Genomic DNA, 18,018 nt, shown 5'->3' on the forward strand with positions numbered 1-18,018 from the left:
AAATCCAACTTAAAAAAAATTTATTTTAGGGACATGGGAAAGGGAGGGAAAAAGAAAAACATCGGTGTACGAGAGGGTTGCCTCTCACACACCCCTAAGTGGGGACCTGGCCGGCAACCCAGGCATGTGCCCTGACTGGGAATAGAACCGGGGACCTTTTGTTTGCAAGCTGGCACGCAGTCCACTGAGCCACACCAGCGAGGTCTAAAGTCCAACTTTTCACCTACCTTCTCTTTGTGAGGCTCGTGACGTGTGTTTCTCAGAAGATGAATTTGAATCACCATGGTGACAAGGTGAACCAGAGACTCTAGGACCAGATGAACTTGATGAAGTGGTCAGATCTTAAAAATACAAAAAATTCTGACAATATCTAGCAAAACTCTGGTAATGTCTCTCTAATCATCTACTTGAACCATACTGTTAAAATGCATCTGAAACGAGGCAAGTACAGGTCCACTTAAAACTGGTTTAAGTGTTCTAAGGCCTAGTCCCTTTCTAAGACCTTGTATACCAATGACCAGCTTAAGTGGAAAAAAAAAGGAAATGCCAAATAAACATAGGAGCAGCTTTGGTTCCGCATCATTTGTGTAATGAAATGGAACAAGAAAACTTGAGTAAGAATAAAAACTGCGCTGCTCAGTCCACTGATCAATGTCAGAACAGGGCCCAAACAACAGGCTTGTTATTGAGAATGTGACGGGTCCTCCTTAAAGCACACCAAGCACTTCTGTTATCATTCTTGACAATAGATGACTACTTTCTTTGAATGCAATACAAATGATACAGTGAAATCAGTGGAAAAAATAAAACGACTATCAGATAGCTGAGTCTGATGTAATGCTACGAGCAGCAATCTCTCCTTCACCACGCTTTTCCAGTGGCCCCACACTTCTGTGGGGGGTTCTTAGTAACTCAGTTCCCTTTGATGTAATTAAGTATCAGAATTACCCGTAGAAGTCCGAAAACCTTCCTGGTGTTTGAACCAAAAAATGCCAACTAGGTCTTCTCAAAAAGTTAAAGTCATTAATGTTTAACTGAAAAAAATTCTAAATCCAAAAGGATTATATTCCTTGCTTGCACATAAGTTAGTAAAACTTAAATTTCTACTTATAGCAGTGAAATTGGACAAATGCAATACAAGGAGGCCTGCCCATTCCCAAAGGAGTCCTCAGAAATGGCCTGTGCACAGAGAAAGATTCCAACATTTCGAAGCTAACTTTTAATAGCAATTTATGAACACTACGTGTTCCAATGCTTAAGTTTGTTTTTTTCTGGACATGTTCCCAGATCAGCCCTTTTCCCCCCAAAAGTAGATGAAATACAGTTTCTATCGCATAATGTGAAGTATAGTGCATAAGTTTTCCTGAGCCCCAACTTCCCCTAAGTCTAATGGAACCAGCAGAAGGAGTAGAAGCAGGACTTCAGCAGGAGGGTGTCTAGAGGCCATGAGATCAGATGGCTTCTGGACATTTGGAAGTCTAGGACACAATACAGGCTTAAAACGAAAACTCCCTATTGACTATCACTTAAAAGCACTGCTGAGTTCCAGAAAAACTTACAAAGACTGATACTACCTTAGGTCATCACTAGTTTTTGACATAGTGATGACTTAGAAATACCGATGAAAGATTTTCGGCCTAGCAGAGAGCTGAAAGGAAATACTTTTTACAGTTAGCAGTTACTCTTCCTAGATCATTTGCGATCAGAGGACAAATTAATGCCCCATCAGAGATACATATAGATCACTGTATTTCCTTAAGAAAAAAGCTCTCACTGACCTTTCCAAAGAATGTTTTAATTTTTTTTTCCTCCTGCTATCATTCTCAGAATGGAAACATATACCAACCCTATGTCTGAGATTCTTTGGAAAATTCTTCAAAAAAACAGAAAAGCTTACCTGAATTTGATGTAGTTCTTCTTGCTCTCAAAATGGGGTAGCTGCCTACTTCTAAAGACTTGGTTAAGTCAAGGTCATGCAAGATCAAGAGATAGCCGGAGGACGTAGAGATCAACATTTTGGAGCAATCTGGTGTTAATCTCATTCTCATGAGAAAACGGGTGTGAAAAAACTTCTTATGCGGACACCCATCTTCTGTACACCTACAGAAGAAACCAAACCAACAAAACCTAGAGTTATCATTAATGTAAGGATTTGGTAACAGTAATATTTTTGCCTTTACAACTACAATTTACAGTCAATCCCTGACAGGAATGGCTCAGTTAGTTGAGCCTGGTTCCACAAACCGACAGGTCGCCAGTTCGATTCCCAGTCGGGCAGGGCACAGGGCTGGGTTGCAGGCCAGTCCCTGGTCGGGCATGTGAAACAGGCAACCATTTGATGTTTCTCTTTTACATCGATGTTTCTCTCCCTCCCTTTCCCTCTCTCTAAAAATAAATAAATTCTTGAAAAAAATTTACAGTCAATGTATGCTTAAACTTACATGATTTATTTTTTTGCTCACCATTCACAGTTTCATCTCCAACCTTCCTGTTTATTCTTTCTTTCTAAAGTATATTATTTGAAATATTTTATTTTATTATTTATTTTTAGAGAGAGGGGAAGGGAGGGAGAAAGGGAGAGAAACATCGATGCAAGAGACATAGATGAGGTGCCTCTCGCAGGCACCCCGATCACGACTGAATCCGCAGCCCAGGCATGTGCCCTGACCAGGGATCAAGCCGGCAACCCTTTCACCCTGGGGTAGGATGCCTAACAACTGGGCCACATCCGTCAGGGATAAAGTATATTTTTTAAAGACTTTGTTGAGGTAAACTCACTTTACGTTGTTTGGAAATTTTTTATTTCACTCTTCTTTTTGATCAAAAGTTTAGCTGAACATACAACTTCAGGTTGATAGTTATTTCTTTCTGAATATCGAGGCTATTCCACTGAGTTCCTCTTTCCAGTGTTGCTATTTTTAAGTCTGGTATCAGTTTCATTGTTGCTTTGGATAATTTATCTTTTTTCCCTTCTGGCTGATCTTCTCTTAGTCTTTGCAGTACTGCATCTTCACTCCAATATGTGTAAATCTGGATTTCTTTCTGTTTATTGGGATTCATTTAACTTTCTAAATCTTAAAGATTCATGTTATTTTCATATATTCTGGAAAATTCTATCATTATTCCAATATTGCCTCTCACCTATTTTCCCTATTCTTTTAAGGCTCCAAATAGTTGTATGAAACATTCACACTTGACTCTGTCTCATAACTGCTCTTTCATGATTTCTATCTACTCATTTCCATACACTGCATTCTGGGAAATTTTTCAATATTTATATTCCAACCTATTTTTTAAAGTTGTGTCTAATCCGCTACATGACCCATCCTATATTATTTTAAATTTCCATAGTTCTTTTTTTTTTTTTACTTTAAATTTTATTTGGCCCTTTTGCAAATCTGCCTAGTTTTCTGGATTTTATTCCTTGCCTATGTTTTTTTATTCCTCCTTTTATTTTTTGTTAATTATTTTTAAAATTTTGAACCGTGTCATATCGACAGAAAAGTACATAAATGAAATGCATGTTGAGTTTGAAGGAAAAAACACCGGGGACTCATCGCCCGTGTGAAGAAGCAGACCACCACCAGCTCATTCAAGTCCCTGCCGTTCCTCTCCTCTGCTGCACCCTACGGTCCGCACTCAGTGCTTCGAGCATAAAATGTCTGCTTCTTCTCTCTCTGAGGACATTGATAGGTTTAAAAAAGTTTAAGTTTTCTTCTCCCTAGAAATAGTACTTCTGTTTCCTCCAAAATATCTCCCCATCTATGTAGGTCTTTGTATTACAAGTTTTTCTCAAATGTCTGATTATCTTTAGCACCTGCTCATAATTGAGAGTGGGAACTGAAAGGCTGACGGGGAACTCTGAGTACTGGGAGAGGTTTGAGCTTCACTGTGTGGGGCGAAGCCATTTTTTCAGGAACTCCTATTGTATCTTTGGTTCCTTAACTGGAAGAAGCTAAGGGTCTCTGAATTCAATATTCAGTATGCATATGTCTCCCTGATTTTGGTAAAGTACCCAATCTTTCACTACAGAGATTCTCTATTTTATCCTCTTTAGAAGATAAAATTGGAAACTTCTTCTGAATTGGGAGGTCAATCACCCAGTGGTGGGGATTAAGGAAAGAATGTAAGTCCTTAAGTATCTTTCACTTGAACTCTTACTTTAGCTACCCCTTCAATTACAGAGTACTCAGAATGGGGAGTCCTGATTTTTGAGGGTTTTGGATAAATTGTCTTAAGTTCTTAACTCTTCCCCACTGCCAGCTTAGGATTGTTTAAGGAAGTTGCTAAGTCAAGTTGCCATTCATCTACCTACTTTCCAGATGTTTCTTTTTTAATCCTCACCCAAGGGCATGTTTCCATTGATTTTAGAGAGAAAGGGAGGGGTGGGGGAAGAGAGAGACAGACAGATTGCCTTCTGTACACACCCCAGCTGGGAGTGTGTACACCTAAGCATGCGCTCTGACTGGGAAGCAAACCAGCAAACTTTTGGTGCGCGCTCCAACCAACTGAGCCACATGGTCAGGGCCCGGCTTTCCAGACTTTAAAATTCCATTGTCATTGCTTCCTTTCCCATTTTCCCTCCCTTTTGGGTTTACACCCGGTATTTTTAAATTTGCTTTTTGTAGTTTCAAAGGTGTCTTCTAGTCCATAGACTTTATTTAGGACTTACAATGACTTAAATGAAGTTTGCCAATTTTCTCCATAAAAGTTATACTAATCTTCCATTAAATCTTATTTCTTTGTATCAATTAAACTTTTTAATTACTAAAAACTATATACTTTAAAAATTTTAAATCTGTTGTTGTGATTAGGAACACTATTGATTTTTACATTTTGATCTTTATCTCACAATCTTGGTTAACTCTTATTGATTATGATCATTTGTCAGCAAAATAGGGTTTTCTACATAGACCAGGAGTCAGAAAACAGCCACACCCATTCATGTATTGTCTGTGGCTGCTCAGAGGCACAGAGCACACAAGGTCTAAAATGCTCACTCCACGGACTTTACAGAAACTGTTCACCGACCCTAGATACAGTCGTCACATCACCTGTGAATGCTATCGTTTCATTTTTTTCTTATCAACCCTCATATATTTATTTCCTTTATTGCACCAACCAGGACCTTGCCACCCCCTACCCCAAAACAATGGTGAACAACAGTATTAATAACAAGCGTGTTTCTCCTTCCTGATTTTAAAGAGAAAAATTCTAAAGTTTCACTATTTAAAAATGTGCTATAGATATAGTATATACTTTTGATGAGCTTCCTTTTATTTCTAGTTAATTAACAGTTTGTTTTTAACAGCTTTATTGAGGTGTAATTTACATACCATGAAGTTGTAGTACAATGAAGTGATTTTTAGGAAATTAAAAGAGCTGTGCAGTCAGCAACACAAACCAACATTAGCTCACTTTCATCACTGAAAAAATCCCTCCTGCTCATCAGCAGTCCCTCCCAGCCACAGGCAACTACTAATTCACTTCCTGTCTCTACAGATCTGCCTCTTGGAGACTATTTTGGACATTTCATATAAATAGAATCATACAATAAGTGGTGTTTTTGTTTGGCTTTATTCACTTAGCATAACTATCTGAGGCTCATCCATGTTATAACACATATTCTTTGTTTCTTTTTATTGCCAAATGATATTCTATCACATAGATATACCACATTTTGTTTATCTATTTACCAGTTGGTAGATATTTGGATTGGTTCAATTTTTTTGGCCATTATGACGACTACTACTACTACTCCTACTATCAGCATTCACGTACAAATCTTTGTGTGGATATATGTATTTATTTCTCTGATTGTTGGGTCACATGGTAACCCTATGTTTGACATTTTAAGGAACTGACGAACTGCTTTCTAAAATGGCTGTTTCATTTTACATTCCTACAGCAACGTATGAGGTTCCAGTTTCTCTGCATTCTTGCCGATACTTGTTACCATGTTTGTTATCAAAGATATCTTCTTAGTGGGTGTGAAGATGTATCTCCTTTGGGTGGGCCTTGCATTTCCTTTATGACTAGTGACGGTGAACACCTTTCAGTGCTTTTAATCAAGTGCATATCTTCTTGGTGAAATGTCTATGCAAATATTTTGCCCATTTTGAAAGTGTTTATTTCTTTTTAGAGGAAGGGAAAGGGAGGGAGAAAGAAAGGGAGAGAAACATCGATGTGAGAGAGAAACATTGATCGGTTGCCTCTCATGCACGCCCCAACGGGGACCAAACCAGCAATGCAGGCATGCATCCCAACCTGGAACCAAATTGGTGACCTTGGGCTTTGTGGAACAACCCCCAGCCAATTGAACCACACCAGTCAGGGCTATTATGCCTGTTTTTAAATTAGGTTATTTGTGCACATATAAGTGAATTACAAGATCTTCATTCTGGACACAAATTCTTTATCAGATTGGATTTACAAAGATTCTCACCCACTGTGTAATTTTTTCACTTTCTTAATAGTGTCATTTGATACACAAAGCTTCTTAATTTTAATTAGGCCCATTTTATCAAAAACGTTTTTATCATCTCAGCTTTAATGTTGTATGAAGATTTACTCCCATATTTTCTTCTAAGAATTACACAGTTGTAGCTCTTATGCTCAGATTGAAACCCACTTTGAGTTCATTTTTGTGCATTCAATAAGCATCTAAATTAATTTTTTTGCATGTGGATATTCAATTCATTACTGTTTATTAAAAAGACTATCCTCTCCTAAACCACTAAATTACCTTGGCACTTTTGTTAAAAAATCAAAAATGCAAAGATTTATTTTTGGACTCTTGATCTATCCTTTGCCAGTATCACACTGTTTTGATTAATCACTATGGATTTGCAGTAAGTTCTAAAATTAGGAAATAGAAGTCTTCCAATTTTTTTCTTCTTTTTTGGGACTGTTTTGGCTATTCTGGGTCATTTACACTTCCACAGAAATTTTATAATCAGCTTGACAATTGGTCCCTCCCAAAACAAGGCAGCTGGAACTTTGACAAAAATCGCATTGAATCTACAGACTAATTTGGAGAGAATTACCATCCCAGTGGTACTGAGCCTACCAGCCCATGGGCACGGGAAGTTTCCTATTCATTCACTCTCTTCATACTTCTTTCAGTTTTGTACTTTTCAATGTGCAAGTTTTGTATTTATTTTGTTAAATCCACTCCTAAGCATTTTACTCTTTTTGATGCTATTATGGAATGTTTTCTGTATTCATTTTTGGACTGCTCAATGTTTATTAGTACAAATACAACTGATTTTGTGTATTAATCTTGACTTCACTGAATTTTTTATTAGTTCTAGTAGGTCTTTATATATTTCTTAAGATTTTTAAATATATAATATTATATCTTCTCTGTATGAAGACTGTTTTACCTTTTCCTTCCAAATTGGATGCCTGTTACTTATTTTTTTTCTTGCCTGTTTGCACTTCTGGTGCAATTGTATCTCCAGTGCAATGTTAAATAAGTGGTGGAAGCAGACATCCTTGCCTTGTCCCCAACCTTAGGGAAATATATTGTTTTTCAACATTAAGTATGATTTTAGCCATAGGTTTTTCACAGCTGTCTTTATCAGGTTGAGAAAGTCCCCTGTGATTTCTAGTTTTATCCCAAAAATGGATGTTGGATTTTGTCAAGTGCTTTTCTATTTTTACTGAGATGATTATATACATCAGATGATAATATATATATGTTTTGACCTTAAGCAATATGATAAATTAATTGATTTTTGGATGTTAAACCAACCCTGTATTCCTGGGATAAATCCAATTAGTCATGACATATAATATTTTATGTGTGCATTGTTGAAGGTTTTCGAATCTTTTCTTTGGAGGAACATTGTCTGTAGTTTTCTATTCTTATGTTTGTCTGTTTCGGTATTAGAGCGATACCAGCTTCATAAAATGAGTCAGGAAGTGTTCTCTCCTCTACTTTATGGAGCTTGTGAAAGATTGTGGGATGATTCTTAATATTACCAATTCAATTACTTTATTTGCTATAGGTCTGTAGGTCGATAGATTTTCTATTTATTCTTGGGTCAGTTTAATTTGCAACTCCCTAGGTATTTATCTCAGTTGTCCAGTTCATTACCATAAAGTTGTTCACTGTTTCCTTTATAATCCTTCTAGTCTCTAAAGTTGGTAATGATCGCCCCTTTTTCCTTTTTAAGTATGACTGAATACTGAATCTTATTCATCACCTGAAACAATTATATGGATTAATCTATTTAATCTGTTAATGTGATAAATCATACCAACAGAATTTCTACTGATAAATCATGTTTAATTTCTTGGATAAAGCCAACTTGTTCATGATATTTTGATCAACAGCTTACAGAATCCAATTTCCTTTTATTTAGAATATTTATATCTATATTCACATTACAAACTGACCTTTCTTTATTTTTCTTCTAATATTATCTTTGTTGAGCATGGGTATCAAGATCATTCTAGCTCTACACATGAGGTAAGGGGAATTTCCTCTTTTTCTGAACAGTTTAATAAAATTGTAATGTTCTGTGTTTTTATATTTCATAGAAGTCACCTGTAAAACTGACAGGCCGGCTTTTTTCTTTAAGGTTTTATTTATTCATCTTTAGAGGGAGGAGAAGGGAGGGAGAAAGAGAGAGAGAGAAACATCAATGTGCAAGAGATACATTTACGCCTCCAACTGGGGACCTGACCTGCAACCCAGGCATGTATGTGCCCTGACTGGGAATCAAACCAGCAAGCAACCTTTTGGTTGGTAGGCTGGTACTCAGTCCTCTGAGCCACACCAGCCAGGTCCAGGCTGGCTTTTTCACTAGTAGATAGGGTCTAATTGATTTTCTCCCATTTTTCCACTAATAGCTACGGCAGAGGTGATATTAAGAATACTGAAATAACCAACACTGAAAATCAGCCAGTCAAAACTGATGTTGATGGCAGTGCTGGAACTGGGTCCTGGATTTAGTTTATTGTGTAAGGGGGATTTCAGCTACTAGATTGTAAGGGACATATCCCTAGAAGAGGGGTGTGGGTTGACAGAGGTGCCAGGATATGACATGTGGGGATGACTCAGGATAGTGGCTATTCATCAATTACTACAGAAGGCCAATTTTTAACAACTACTTTAGCTCGACTAGTGTACATTGGTTAAATGTCAGTCCTGGTAGTAGTTTTATTTCAGATTTTCTATTTCTTCCATGGTCAGTTTATTTTTTGAGTACATTGTCTATTATCAATTTTCAAATATAATGACATAAAGCTGATCTTATTATCTTATTCTACATTATATTTTTTATTGTCTCCTTTTTCATTGCTAAGATTTCTTTGTGTCTTTTTTCTCCTGATGAATCTTACCAGAGAACAGCATATTTAATTAGCTTTTTCAAAGAGCAGTCTTTTAAAAAACCTTTATTATATTTTCATTTTCAATGTCATGGATTTCGACTTTTATCGTTACCATTTCTATACATCTATTTACATCAAGTTTACCCTCTTTTATCTTGTTCCAGTTTTTGTTCCCCCATCAAATTACAGATTAATTTGGGTTAGCAAGCATCTTCTTTTAGGGATGCAACATCCCTGAGAGGCAGTTTTTCTGAGTAAGATGTTTAGCTCATTAATTTTCAGTCTATCTTCTGAATTAACTATGACTCCTTCTTTGATCCATGAACTATTTAGGAAGTGAGTTTATATGTCTCCAAACATGAGGATTTTTAGTTACCTGTGTTAAATAAACTATACTGAGGTCTGGGAAAATGGTTTGTGTAATAATAGTTCTTTGATATTGGTTGTTTGGTACATGCTCATTTTTGTACATGTTGTAAGTCTGCTTCAGAGGATGTTTTCACTATTTGTTGGAAGCACAATTCTAAATATGCCTAAAAGATCAAGCTTATTAATAAGATTAAAATCTTCGTTAGCCTTACTAAATTTTGGTCTATTTTATCTATTACTAAATAAAAGAATGGTGTTAATATTTTCCACTAAGATGGGAATTCTGACTTTTTTCTTGTAATTCTGTCCATTTTTGCTTTTTATAATTTGAGGCTATATTATTAGGTACATATAAGTGAAGAATTCTTTTATTTCCTAGTAAAATAAACATTTTAATATAGTTCCTTTTTCTTACTAATAATGCTTTATGCCTTAAACTCTATTTTGTCTGCTATTAATATAAGAACAATTGTTTTTCTTTGATTTGTATTCGCCTGTTATTTTTTCCCATGATTTTACTTTCAAACTTTGTGTTTGTGAAAAAGACATAGTTGGGTTTTGCTTTATAATCCAAACTAACATTATCTTTTAACTGACTAGTTCAGTCCATATACATTTATTGATTATTGATATTTGTATTACCTGCCTATTTTGGGGCTTCCTAGTTTACTTGGTTTTTTATACATGATTTTCCCCCTGTCTTCTTTGCCTCTATTGGATTGATCATGTTTATTCTTCTATCAATTTGGAAGTTATCATTTATATTCCTGATCAAAATTTATTTCTAAAATTAAAAACATATTTCTAAATTTTAACAGGTATGTTGGTCTTAGTCTAAAGATAATCAGTAGCTCTATCTTTGGCTCAAAGAACATGCATAGATAGAAATCTTTAAGAATATCTCCTCTCTTTTTACATATGACCTCTGAAAAGAATATTTCAGAAATGATCCTGGTTTATCATTACATTGTTATTTCACCATAGCTAGCAAGAGATATATTTTAATTACTTCTCAAATTTCAATGCTTTAAATAATCGATTTCTCTATAAGGAGACATTTTATTAAAGTGTACTCAGCCCTAGCTGGTGTGGCTCAGTGGACCGAGCACCAGCCTGGGAACTAAAAGGTTGCTGGTTTGATTCCCAGTCAGGGCACATGCCTGGGTTGTGGGCCAGGTCCCCAGTTGGAGGTTAGTGAGAAGCAACTGATGTTTCTCTTCCTCCCTCCTTCCTCTCTCTAAAAAATACATAAGATCATAAGAAAAAACTATAAAGTGTTTTACAACAGAGGCATTTCTGACATTTTAGGTGAGACAACTGGTCCATTGTGCAAACTGTCCCATGCACTGTATGATGTTTAGAAACTCACCCCCCTCTCTTCTCCCACAGTGACAACTCAAACTGCACCAAGCATCATCTGCCAACATTCTCCTAGGAATCAGTACCACTCCAACAGAGGGACTAACCACTCTTTTAATACTTGAAAACACAGTACAAAAAATGACAAAATAGATAGATTTAGAATTAAAGAACCAATGAGTAAAAAACACTTCAGTTCCACAAAGGAAATAACAAAAATATTTTTTCTTAAATTCCTCAAGTTCAGGAAATTCATCTTATAAACAATTTTTCATCATTAACTATGCTACTTGGTCTCCTTTCTATATAACTTTCTCCAATTTATTTTTTAACTGCAATATATGACTAAGTGCAAGTGACAAAAGCTAGAATCACTTTTTGACTGTTTTTCTTTCAAAAGAGTTTCTCTCTCCTAAAGAAATATAAAAGCTAACACAGAACACTGAATTTGTTTACCATCTTATAAAAATGTTGTTTATAATCCTAACATAATCTCCTATTCACAAACCTGTTGGTGTCCCAAATAATGACATTTCCATCAAATCCTGATGTTACTAAGAGTCTTGTATTAGTATCATACTCGATGTTCTTCACCCAGCTAGTGTGACCATGTAAAGTGCATACTTTGGTGTTCAGTTTCCTCAGATCCCATAGTGCTATTGTAGTGTCATCAGAGCAGGTAGCAAACAGCCGGTTATCAAGAAATCTACAAAGCAGAAAAGAAAAACTGGTTTATTTAATCTCTTATTTCAGAAATCTTGAGAACAGTTTCTTTATTACCTAATCAAAAAATAAATAAATAAAAAAGGACTGCAAATTCACTGTGTAAATCCAATGATTCTGATATACAATAGATAGTAAGTATAATTCACACAATTACAAGGAAAGAAACTCATTTAATGAGGGCCACACCGCAATTGTACCCATTGGCTTTACAATACTGATTTTTATTTGGAAGTAAAAATAGGGATGGGTATTTGGAGTACAGTGCTAAAGAGAAAGAAGAACTTTAAAATCTGTATAGGGAAAGACAAATGGTGAGAAACAATTTAATAGGAGACAGAGAGACAGAGATTTTGAAGATTTGATTGCCAAGGAAGACATTAGGGTTCAAGATTATGAGAAATGTTTACTCTGCTACAAGTAGCATCTCTTTCTATCTAACATTTACACACAAAAATTGGTATTAAAATGCCACCATTTTCATCTATTAATTTAAAGGCATTCCCCAAATAATCTCACTTAGCACCATTTTATTAGGACCAGTCAAGATCATAAGCTAGACCATTAAAATACTCCGTAATTTGAACTTTTAATTATTTCACACTAATTTTTCAGTCCTTAGTGAGAATATATTTTATACAAACACTTAAAAAAATAATAAACCTAACAATTACACTTGAATTTCTGCCTAATTCAATACTAGGATGCTTTCTCTAACATAGACTGTTTAACATAACTTCCTAAACTCTTGCAGAAGAAATGAATTCTGGAGCTTCTTCCAAGATAAAATTATACATAATTATTTTCTATCAGAAATCAATCTCAGCCTTGGCTGGTGTGGCTCAGTGGTTGAGTGAGTGCCAGCCCTTGAACCAAAGGGTCGCTGGTTCAGTTCCCAGTCAGGGCACATGCCTGGGTTGTGGGCCAGGTCCCCAGTAGGGGGGGCATGAGAGGCAACCACACATTGATGTTTCTCTCCCTCTCTCCCTCCCCTCCCCTCTCTAAAAATAAATAAATAAATAAAATCTTTTAAAAAAGAAATCAATCTCAAAATCCACAAATACCATGACTCCCTGAAACTGAACATGGTTTTAAAATTTCAGGCCTTTGTTTAGGCTGTTTCTGCTACCTGAAACCACTTTCCCCCACCCCTTGACCTGTCTAAACTTTTCTCTTTCATATTCAGCTACCGTTCCCCTCCAGGAAGCCCTCTCTCTCTATCCAGCCTGGGGTAGATTTACGAATCTTCTAACCTTTCAAAGCACTCTACACTTCTATCACAAAGCTTAATATTACAGTGTACTTTACAAGGCTGTAACTCTGCAAGGCTATCAACTCCTTGAAGGCAGGGGGATCCTGTCTGCATAGTTCATGGTTAGATCTGCAGTACCCAACATACACAGTGTCACGCACATAATAAACACTCGCAAATATTTATTAAATGAATGAATAAGGTAGGGGTTCACTGCCTGATGGAAAAAGACATTATCAATACACATAAATAATTATAGGAATAATTATGTGGAATAGCAAAGAAAAGAAAGAAGTTAGGAAAGACTTCATGGTGGTGTCATCTGAACTGACTTTAGAAGATGGCCAGGACCTCCTACAGAGGCATGTAAGCATGATGTTCTCTGAGAGGCTGTTAGGAGTGCTGTGTATGAAAAAGCAGAGACAAGGAGAGAATATATCATAAATTCATTCTATAATGATTCCCAATAATTATGTCTGAATTATAAATGCACGCCCATTGAAAATATTTTTTAATAAAGAAAAAATCCACCACCAAAAATAATTGTGCTTATATTGCAAACCTAATACTATCTAATAAATATTTTGCCATGTCACTGAAGATTTATTGACAAATATTTTTTTTTTAATATTTTTAAAATTTACTTTTAGAGAGAGGAGAAGGGAGGGGGAAAGAGAGGGGGAGAAACGTCTACGTGCAAGAGCTACATCAACCAGTCGCCTCTCACACGCCCCCAAATGGGGACCTGGCCTGCAACCCAGGCGTGTGCCCTGACTGTGAATCAAACTGGTGACCTTTCGTTTTGCAGGTGGGCACTCAATCCACTGAGCCGCACCAGCCAGGGCAATGTTTTACTATTATAAAACACTACGATAAACATCCTAACGGCCAAATATTAATCATACCCCTAGTTATTTTTCTTTAAAAAAATATTTTATTTACTTATTTTTAGAGAGGGGAATAGAGGGAGAAAGGGAGAGAGAAACATCAATGTGTGGTTGCCTCTCGAGTGCCCCCTACTGAGGACCTGGTCCGCTAGGGCAACCCAGGCATGTGCCCTAACTGGAACTAGAACGGGTGACCTTTTGGCTGGCAGGCCAGCACTCAATCCACGGAGCCACACCAGCAAAGCCATATCCCTAGTTATTTTTCTAAGTATATTCCCAGTAAAATGTATTGCTAAGTAAAAAGGGATTTTAAAAAGTATAAGGCTTTTGATACATATAGCCAAATTATCCTCAAAAGAACATACCAATACAGTTCCACCAGCAGTTAGGAGTGTCCATTTCTCCAAACCTTGCCACACAGACATTTTTTAATTCTGCTAAGTACTAGAAAAAAAATTATCTTGTTTTTAAAAAAAAGATTTATTTATTTATTTTTAGAGACAAGGGAAGGAAGGGAGAAAAAGAGGGAGAGAAACATCAATGTGTGGTTGCCTCTCACGTGCTGGGGACCTGGCCTGCAACCCAGGCATGAGCACTGATTGGGAGTTGAACTGGCGACCCTTTCGTTTGCAGGCCAGCACTCAACCCACTGAGCCATACCAGCCCGAGCAAAATCATCTTGTCTTAGGTTGAAATTTTTATTTTTATTACAGGTGAACTTTTCCATATTAATTGGAAGATTGTATTTCTTTTGTGAATTGCTATTCATGTTTCCAATTTTCCTTTTGCAATATTATTTTTAGTATTGAGTTATAAAATCTCTTTATAGTAACAAATATATACCTCAGTTTTTCAAATAGTGTGTTAAATATATTTTCCACATGTTTCTATCTTTCAATGTGGTTTATGTTTTCATACTATATCAAAATTTTAATTATTATATTGTCAAGTCCACTTTTCCCCTTATAGTTTTACCTTTACTGATGAGGCTTTTTAATGACTTCCACACATGACAGGGATTATGTAATTGCAAAACCCACAACAACACAAGGCCAAACTTTCAAAATAAATTGATCACCATCATAAATAAGAGTATCTTTTGTACATTTGAAAATTTAGGGCAAAATATGTACCTAAGGCATTTTGTGTAGTCTAGAGAAAATACAATGCACACATGGATTGAAACCCCGGTGGGATTATACTGCTGTGGGCCACAGCAGTCTACCCTGAAGGGTTTAACGCAGGAGAGTGACATCATTAAATACAAATTTCAGAAAGATCTCTGAGGTGGCTAGGTTCCAAAACTCTTGGATTTTCATAAAAAATAAAATAAAGTAGGGTTTAAATAAAAATAAAATAATAAGGCTATTTAAAAAATTACCATTGTTACATGAAAGCATATTTTAATATCAATAATGTAAAAGAATATAATATGAAAACAAAAGCCAATCATTTTGAATTGAATAAATTTACCTTAATGAAAAATTCAGTACTTTGACTTTAGTTTTCTCACTTTTTGCCTCAAAGTATTACCTGTTAAAAATTTTAGTATTGGAGAATCACTGGTAAAGAGAGTAGATAAATTACAGAAAATTAGGAATGCAGACTAGGAGACCAGTTAAAGCACCTGCACTTCTTACCCCAAAGGAAGCAGATGCAGAGAATGCAAAGTTTGAGACAAGTTCTTGGGAGATCTGGTTCAACCCTGTCAAATTAAAACTCAGCCTAGTGTAATCAGTTAATAATTGTAATATAGTTTTCAACTCCATAGTCCCTAATAAACAAGAGACTCTCCTTCACCCACACTGAAACCTGTGAATCACAGAACTTCTCCTATGTCCCCATCAAACCCCAGCGTACGACTATAACAGCTCTCGATAAACTGACATCTAGATAGACCGAGGTCTTCATTATCAGAAGGTAACTAACTGGTAAAGGATAACAGCAATTGAAATGTATTTTCTTAAAACAGGTGCCAACACTTCATTGTACAAGGGTAAGAAAAGGTTGAATATTTACCTAAAAAGAACAACTAAAAATCATGAAAATAAGCCTTTCTTACATTTATTTAACTATATGCAAATTCTTAGAACAAGAATAAATTAAATATTTGGGTTTTTTTGCATAATCTTTCCAATAAAATTATGACAGCAGAATATTGCATTCTTACTTCGTACTTGAGTTCTGCACTAAAATCAAAGAGGGGCATTTCCCACAGACCACAGAGTGGCGATAGCCAGAGGGAAAGCAGGGTGGGAGGTGAAGGTGGACAAAGGGGGGAAAAGGAGACAAAAGAGACTTTGCTCAGGGCGATGGGTGCATGATGCAGTGTGCAGATGATGCTTTATCGAGTTGTACACTTAAAACCTATATGGATTTGCAAACCAATGTCATCCCAGTAAATTCAATAAAAAGTAAGAAAAAAAGAGAGTCATCCTCTGTATAATATTCAAGGGCTTTATCAATTTTCCCAAGGGCTTTTCCTTGGTCCTGTGAGACACATACTTGTTTGAAGTATCTATCATGTCATCCTTTCTGTCATCTTCTTTTCTCTAATTGATAACTAGTCTAACTCCTCGTTTTCCAATAATTTCATATGTAATCGATCAATTCTATAACATTACTTTGTGAAATTCTATGTCCTTTACAAGATAAGAAACTTCATGTTCACTGCATTTATAGTATATTGTTTGAAATATAACAATCAGGAAGAGACCAACCAAGACAGAGGAAGGGAAAAGTAGATTCTGTGATATTTAAATGGGTACTAGTTTTTTAATTGCCATATCACTAAGTATTCTTATGATAACCTCAGTTTCCCCTAGAACTGTGTAATGGGGGGGCCGGGGGAACTTGATCATTAAATGGACTCGAATCCACATACAGCGTCCTCACGAGTGATAAGTAAGCCTGTACAATGGGCTTAAGACTTTAAATTTCCTACTTTCCCCCTTACTTTCCCTAAGTATGAAGCAACAGAAAATACTCTCCACATCAACATTTTTATTTTACAAAATAAGCAAACCTCAAAACTATGAAATGAACTAGAAGACATTACTGAGTACGTGGAAAACGACTACCTAGAACCAAACCAGGAAGCGCATGCCCAGCCCCGAACAGCACGTGACGTGGCCTAACGGAACCGAGCAAGAACCCCAGCTTCACCACTTACACAGAAGACCTGGGCAAGTCTCTCCCTCTGCCTTGCAATCTCTTCGTTCCTTAAAATGGGTACAGTATCTGTCTCACATCAGGATACCGTGAGGATTCAACAATACAATGCCTGAAAAGTGTTCCACAAAAGGTTTGGCGCACGTAAGCCCTCAAAAAATGGACGTCACTATTATTAAGGAACACACTTAAGCTCATCCAGGGACTCCTCAGATCTTTACTCAAAACTCTTAATTTATATGTACTTCTAAAAACCTTTAAAATCTGTTTTTCTAACCAACAGATAAGAAACAGATTCAAATTTGTAGGTGTGGGGTACTAGGCCAGGCACACTGATAGCAGCAAATAAGAGCTGACATTAATAAGAACAAATTCTAATAACAGATTCGTCAGAGATCATTCTGAGTAGGGGCAAACAACCTGTTATATGTCTTTACTTTTTGAGGTAACAAAATTTTAAATTATAAAATATTAGACATAGAGAAAATTATGAAGAATATAACAAACACCTGTGATACCCACCACCCAGCTTTATCCAATTTGAACATTTTGTATCATTCAGATTTTTTAAAACATTACAAACACAGTTGAAATACCCTGTATACCCCTCCCCAATCCCATTCCCCTCCCTCCCTCTCCAGAGGGAACCACTATCCAAAATTTGGTATTTGTCACTCCCCATGCAAGTTTTTAATACCATAAATTCGTAAGTATATAGCCATAAACAATCAATATATAACATTGTTTTGCACTTTATTCTGTGAATACTTAATGAGCACCCACTATGTGCTAGGCACAGTTCTAGGTGCTGGGGATAAAGCAGAGAACAAACATACAAAAAACATGCCATCATTAAGCTTGTGTTTGTATATATTCAAACTTTATATAAATGGTATCACACTGTACAGCTCATTC

The 18,018-nt window shown here is 36.2% G+C and overlaps 1 protein-coding gene across 1 annotated transcript in view; it reads right to left on the reverse strand.

Annotated features, from left to right (window-relative positions):
- Positions 1-18,018, reverse strand: part of DCAF10 (DDB1 and CUL4 associated factor 10) — a 42,469-nt gene that overhangs the window by 6,930 nt on the left and 17,521 nt on the right. The window contains exons 3-5 of the mRNA XM_024559974.4: positions 11,579-11,776; positions 1,898-2,100; positions 228-341 (exon numbers count right to left, since the gene is read on the reverse strand). Coding sequence (XP_024415742.3) covers positions 228-341; positions 1,898-2,100; positions 11,579-11,776 — 515 coding nt within the window. The remainder of the gene's footprint in view (positions 1-227; positions 342-1,897; positions 2,101-11,578; positions 11,777-18,018) is intronic.

The sequence above is a fragment of the Desmodus rotundus genome, chromosome 1 (genome assembly GCF_022682495.2).
Source record: "Desmodus rotundus isolate HL8 chromosome 1, HLdesRot8A.1, whole genome shotgun sequence".
Lineage (NCBI taxonomy): Eukaryota > Metazoa > Chordata > Mammalia > Chiroptera > Phyllostomidae > Desmodus > Desmodus rotundus.